General features: G+C 39.4%; 1 protein-coding gene across 2 annotated transcripts in view; it reads right to left on the bottom strand.

Moving 5' to 3' along the window:
- LOC138353124 (serine/threonine-protein phosphatase 2B catalytic subunit 2-like) overlaps positions 1 to 5,315 on the bottom strand; it is a 163,571-nt gene extending 158,256 nt beyond the window's left edge. Inside the window, exon 1 of one of the 2 annotated variants that reach the window (XM_069305926.1) lies at positions 5,139 to 5,315. In XM_069305926.1, coding sequence (XP_069162027.1) covers positions 5,139 to 5,196 — 58 coding nt within the window. In that variant the 5' untranslated portion in view covers positions 5,197 to 5,315. The remainder of the gene's footprint in view (positions 1 to 5,138) is intronic. The other variant, XM_069305925.1, reaches the window with a different exon arrangement.
- Between the last annotated feature and the right edge of the window lie 1,993 nt (positions 5,316 to 7,308).

Here is a 7,308-nt window from a genome sequence, read left to right on the forward strand (position 1 = left end):
TAAGGGAAATCTTAAGATAGACAAGGCCTACAAGTGGGACACCTGGATAGAAACTTCGTAACTACTGTAGTCTCGATACATCAGAGAAGGTAAATCCAGCCTAAACACATTATAAACCATGGAATGAGCCATCAACATTCAGTGCCAAAGTCCAGCCAGGGTTAACAGGTGTTTAGCACCACTTGTGACCAGACACTTCAGAACCTGGCACATTATTAGGTACAGAAATATTACCCAATACCTGTAGTATTGAAATAACGAGGGGTTCAATATAGGCCATAATATTCATGGTATGCTAGCAAAATTTCTGACATAAGGGAATATGCCTAGGACTCTAGATGCTGGCATACAGCAGGTTGGATGCTTAGCTCGGTCCTGTACATCTAGCAACCTACATAGTTTGGCTAATATCTTACTAGGAAACCTTCCATCTATAGAAAATGAAATTAGTGTAATTTTAAAAATAACTTCTTATTTCACATATGATGTGTTTCCAGAAAGGTAAGATACTGTAATTTATAATCGAATTTGAACACCAATACATAACATATTAGGAGGCTTGACCTTATTAAAACTAGGCCAGAAACCAGTACAGTAAACCAATATGAAGGAAAAATAATCTAAAGAGGGACACAGAATTGCAGGAATATTAATTATAGGTCGCATGCCATTTCTGCTCTTTGTAAACAACCATCCCAAACAGCTTCCTAGAGGGTAGTATTTTCAGATACTGTAACATAAAATGGGGGAGAACAATGGCAAAGAATTACTACAAAATGGGCCTACTGCAAGACTAATAAGCAGAATAAGTCTACAAATATACTGGCTGGAATTAGACCCTAGATGCACCAGACAATGAGGGTTTTAACATGAAAGGAGACCATATGTACCACACAACAAGGGAGAGCAAGTTCATCGAGTGCCAAAATATTTCTGCTGTTCAAAATCCAGCTGGAAAAAATTACAAAAAAATAGGGACCTTTGATAAGCTGCCCACTTCCTGTCCCCATCAAAGCAACTAGAGAATGACCCCTTCAGGTAAATTTAAGTTAATCCGATGTCCCAAGAATGGACATAACACTTACAATACCTTAAGTCAGAGGCCAATAAACTGGAGAACATAAGAGACTATATTCGAGTTTAACGAATAAGATGAGAGATTTAAAAAATTTGAATAAAACACATTCAGAACACAGTAGGACTACACAACTTATGCGAGATCTGTAATAAAGGTAAGGTAATTATCAGAAGAAATCACTAAGCAATTATAACTACAGGTATCTGTAATAAGGGCAAGCAGGCTAGGCCTATGCAGCAACAAAACCTTCAATGAGTGCAGTAAAATTGAGAAGTCCATAGATATGCAAAAAAACTGTCATCTGACTAAAAAGGAATGGGACAGGCTAAATACCTTACATCACTAGAAAAGAATAACCAGTAGGATTGATCACAATGACAAAAATATTCTGCGACATAGACAGGATTAGTGTTTAGAATGGGTGGGAACAGGTTGCAATGCCACAGTTAGAAATTTTAAATCAGGTAAAAACAAATAAGGGTGGGGACATACGTACAGCACTGTAAAGAATCCATCAGTGAATTATTGTGTAGTAATTAAGCAAAATGAGCTGTGGGTAACAGTGTGAAGCCAGCTCTGTTCACAAATTCAACTGTATACAGTACTGTACATGACTAGTACATGACTGTACATGACTTTCTGCCCGAAACGCTTTGCGTAATAGTGGCTTTAGGCATTGTATGTACTAGCTCTATCTATAAAGCCAACAAACTTTGTAAATCTCTTTATGTATGTACCTTACCTAAATAAAGATTATTATTATTATTATTATTATTTAGTACAACTAATTCGGGATCCACCCCATCAGGTATCTGATAGCTTGCCTAGCCTGAGTTGGGGCTTTGAGACATTGCATTTCCTCACCGATACAAATACAGTTGCCATTTGAGGATAAATTTTTTTATTTAGGACAGAACACAAATGCCAATTTTTAAATAGCAATAAGAGTAGACAGTTGGAATAGGATGCAAGATGATATGTGTACCAAATCTAATGGAATGCAAATACTGTATAAACCTTACAAGACAAGCAAATATATTCCCAAACCAAAGTCATTAAAGTAGACTTAATATACAAAGTCATTAAAGTAGACTTAATATACAAGACATTTTATTTTAATTTAAATAATTATCAAAAGAAGGTGTTAAGTCGGGAATCCTAGTAGCAATTTATATATTCATAAAGTACAATTAATTTTGTAAAATATTCGAGTGAGCAAAATCAATAAATACAATTCTTTTACATTAGACCAGTGGACCACAGCAAAAGTACATTTACAAAAAAAAATAATAATAGACAGGCCTACAAGCATGTTCTCAGCAAACACACAGAAGGCCATACCCAACCTTGCTGATAAGATGGAAGGCCAAATGAACACAGCTTTGCCCATTGATAAGGGAACCTTCACAAGCCATGATACACATTGTACTGATAAAGGGGGACATTGAAGATAGGAATAACTAAAAGGGCTTCCAGTGCTTTACTATTTTTTTTTTTTACTTTACTATTAATTTTTTGTACAATACTGTATACTAAGTGCTCTTGTAAATCATGCCAAACACTAACTTCTTTTTGTACAATAAAACCCATTAGAATATATGAATACAATTAATAATACTAGTAAACAGTAGTAATGAAAGTTTAAAAACAAATAAATAACCAACACAGTGGACAAGGGTTACAAATAACTTATTTTTAATACTATTATGGAAGACAAAAAAATGGTAGCAAAGATTATGAACAACATGGTAGGTACTGTATTCAAATATTTATACACTACTGTATATTGAGAAAAAAATCAAACCATTTATGCTTGCACTTCACTCCAAAGTGAAGTGATCTTCACTCAATCACTCGTGATCAAAGATCTACTCTTGATTCTGCTCCAGTCAATCCTACGCTCTCTGACATATCCATTATATTTTGCCTGAACGTGATCTAAAGCATTTACGTAAAGTAGTTTAGTTCATTAATTATGCACCCAATATCCATCCTGTGAGACATTGTGCATAGAACAATTTTGTAAATTACACCGTTTAGCTTCAGAATCACCAATACATACCAAAACAAGCACAACATCCGGACCCAAGATCTGCCTCAAACCCGAAAGATTAACATACAGAACTTTATGCAGTAATTTTATACTGGAATGTATAAAATACAGTATGAAAACCCAATACGAAGAATTCACACACTGCTGTTTGTTTCAGCCCTAACACACTTTGTTATCTATTAATAAACCCGAGTGCACCCACGGCAAATAATTTGCATAGGAAAGTCAACTTATTATGCAACAGGTACAACAAGGCTAACAGGCAAGGAATATGGAGCTAGCTCTCACTTCCCTACAGTCAACTTACATAACCACTTTTAGGCAAGTACAGCAACAGTGCAGTACATAAACATCTTCAACATACTGTACTATATTACATTTTAAAGTTTTCTACTGTATCAAAACACCACATAATATCTGAACATATATTAGCTGGTGAAACTTTGCTTAGTTAAGTGGAAACTTAGATGGCAAAACAAATCAACTCACCATCAATACACCATTCATTTATGCTATACAAGGTTGGGAAATGTCAGGGTTACATACCACATCTTCAGTCAGGGGGATACACACACACACACACACACACACACACACACACACACACACACACACACACACACACACACACAAAGACATTTGACAAAACTGTACTAATACAAACTTTAAATACATACAAATCCTTGCAGTTTTATCCACACATTAGAACTATGAAAAATAACCCTTGATATTCCAATTATAAACCTGCACACAGAAAAATATATGCCAAATTATAATTGTGTAAACATTGTTTACCAATCCAATTTAGGTTACAAGCCACTATTATAACAAGAATGAGTACAATTACTAGTCAAGAAAACAAAAAATAACAGAACACAAGTTAACCAAACTCAACACCCACAAAAGGCACCAAGACCCAATGCCACCAAAAATGTCTCAGTACAGGAGTAGGCCTAGGATAGTGAGGGGCCGAGGATAGTGAGGGGCCGAGGATAGTGAGGGCCCTAGGATAGTGAGGGCCCAAGGATAGTGAGGGCCCTAGGATAGTGAGGGCCCTAGGATAGTGAGGGCCCTAGGATAGTGAGGGACCTAGGATAGTGAGGGCCCAAGGATAGTGAGGGCCCTAGGATAGTGAGGGCCCTAGGATAGTGAGGGACCTAGGATAGTGAGGGCCCAAGGATAGTGAGGGACCTAGGATAGTGAGGGCCCAAGGATAGTGAGGGCCCAAGGATAGTGAGGGCCCAAGGATAGTGAGAGAGTAGGGGGGTGAGGGGTTCATATAAATTATATAAAAAAAAAATCTAAGCTTATTCCTCCTCTGACCCCCATAACTTAAGTTTGTTTTCTTAAGATCATTTATTAGACGAGGGCGGACACGGCCCAGTTGAAGAGATGGTGATGATGGTGATAGTCTACCACCATCACCACCACGCCCACCTCACTACCACAACCACTACCCCCCAACCACACCTTCCCTTACCATACCATGGTCCCTAAAACCTCACCCCCACACAGCTGTTCGAAAGCAATTCGACCTATGGGAGTATTTAGGCTCGTCAAAGGGAGAACAGTTCGAACACCTGACAGGACCATACGAACTGGACCACTATATATATTAGCTTGTATTCATTTAGCGAGGGTGTGACGTGGAGGCTGGCGCCGCCAAGATTCCTTAACACCATTATCAGTATCTATTTCCGCGCCGCTGACAGATCAACAGCTGTGGGGGGAGCTAGCAGACGAATTTCCAATAGGAATGCCAAGCAGACGACAAAGTCTCTAACCCGTCTCCTAGCCTCCCTAGCCGCCAAATCCCCACCATTCCTATCCCCTAGCCATCCTGCTCGAGTCGTCCCATCGTCCCCACCACACCCGCACGTCCTCGTCCCTCACCCACTCAAAATCCGACGTGTTAAGTCGCCGAGCTGACAAGTTTTGCCGCCATTGATATACGAACTCTCAAAAGGTCTCTTCACTTATCCATACAGAAGGCTCTTATGTACTCACTTTTGATGACCCTATCCGTCGTAGACACCTTGCTGGTGTTGTTGGCGTTAGTACTCATTTTTTACACTAATAAATAATCCTCTTTAGTCACCCACATACAGAGATGGCTTGGATTCAAGCCGATCGTCACCACACTGAACTCAACTTGCACCAAAATGGCGAAAACAGCTCTATCTGTGAATGGGTGGTGCGCATGCGCCGCCTCGGCCAATCAATGCAGGTATCCAGTCACGTGACGCTCCGGAGCCTCTGCCCATGCGCGCTCAAATCAAATAGTAGCCAATCTTTAAAAGGATGGGTGCTGGGCTCACTTAAGGGTGCTCTGAGGGATGGGTGCTGGGTTTACTTAAGGGTGCTCTGAGGGATGGGTGCTGGGTTTACTTAAGGGTGTTCTGAGGGATGGGTGCTGGGCTCACTTAAGGGTGCTCTGAGGGATGGGTGCTGCACTCCCATAAGGGTGCTCTGAGGGATGGGTGCTGGGCTCACTTAAGGGTGCTCTGAGGGATGGGTGCTGGGTTTACTTAAGGGTGCTCTGAGGGATGGGTGCTGGGTTTACTTAAGGGTGCTCTGAGGGATGGGTGCTGGGTTTACTTAAGGGTGTTCTGAGGGATGGGTGCTGAACTCCCATAAGGGTGCTCTGAGGGATGGGTGCTGCACTCCCATAAGGGTGCTCTGAGGGATGGGTGCTGAACTCCCTTAAGGGTGCTCTGAGGGACGGATGCTGCACTCCCATAAGGGTGCTCTGAGGGACGGGTGCTGCACTCCCATAAGGGTGCTCTGAGGGACGGGTGCTGCACTCCCATAAGGGTGCTCTGAGGGATGGGTGCTGCACTCCCATAAGGGTGCTCTGAGGGACGGGTGCTGCACTCCCATAAGGGTGCTCTGAGGAATGGGTGCTGTATTCTTTAAATACCTCCACTTTATCTTTTCTGCTCCTCTTGTTACATCATACATCTTTTCTCCTTTTTCCTGCCGTCTGATCCACTTATTTATCAGTGGGTGGATATGCACCCCATATCCATCCGGCTTGTGGAAAAGATTATTGAGGCATTAAACCGATTCAGGGACTAAATCCCAAAACTCGTTTACTCAATCAAAGCGAAAGTTAATATCTATACTAAGGGCTTGATTCTCAGAATGTTTGGTAATATGTTTATTGTTTGTGATGTGTGTGTATGTATGTATTAACACGATGTACTGAACGGGGTGAGAATAGCTTGAGCTACCTCATCCCTTTGTGTGTATTTTACCTCAATAAACTTATTTCAATTTCAATTCACTGGTGAGTGAACAGAGGCGCCAGTTAAGGATTGGCGCCAAGTAAATCCTCCCCGGCCAGGATACGAATCCAGGCCAAAGCGCTTATAGTATCACAAAACTCCTTTGCGTTACTCGTGTGGCCCCCAACATGCGATAATTCGATGAAATGTGTTCCCCAAATTTACCACAGAGTGCTGTCGGGGATTGGGTTAAAGATCTGACGACTTCCATTTCTTTATAAACAGTCAGCGTGGTTTAGCGGGATAAGTACTGGGCACGCAAAGGTACAAGGAGCCCTGGCTGTCTGGGTTCGAGTCCTTCAGGGGTGATGACTTTAGGTTGCATATTGGCTTGTGGAATATGAATATGAATACGTGGACCATTCAAGCTTGTTTATACATACACACACATTATACATATTATATATATATATATATATATATATATATATATATATATATATATAATATATAATATATATATATAATATATATATATATATATATATATATATATATAATATATAATATATAATATATATATATAATATATATATATATATTATATATTATATAATATAATATATAATATATAATATATATATATAATATATAATATATATATATATATATATATATATATATATATATATATATATATATATATATATATATATATATATATATATATATATATATATATATAGGGGGGGGGGGGTACCAGGGACCCACAGCCTCAAAGAAGGGAACACAGAACATTCAGAGAAAAACTTGCCATTTACCTCTGAATACGTGTTCACTTCTACCACCCCCTTATTTATGCTGTATACTTTATTAAGCAAGTTATACAGTTACATATTTGATTGTATACAAAAAATGAACATTAAGAGGACATAAGATTTGTTTGTTTC

This window comes from Procambarus clarkii, chromosome 56, assembly GCF_040958095.1.
Source record: "Procambarus clarkii isolate CNS0578487 chromosome 56, FALCON_Pclarkii_2.0, whole genome shotgun sequence".
In the NCBI taxonomy this organism is placed as follows: Eukaryota; Metazoa; Arthropoda; class Malacostraca; order Decapoda; family Cambaridae; genus Procambarus; species Procambarus clarkii.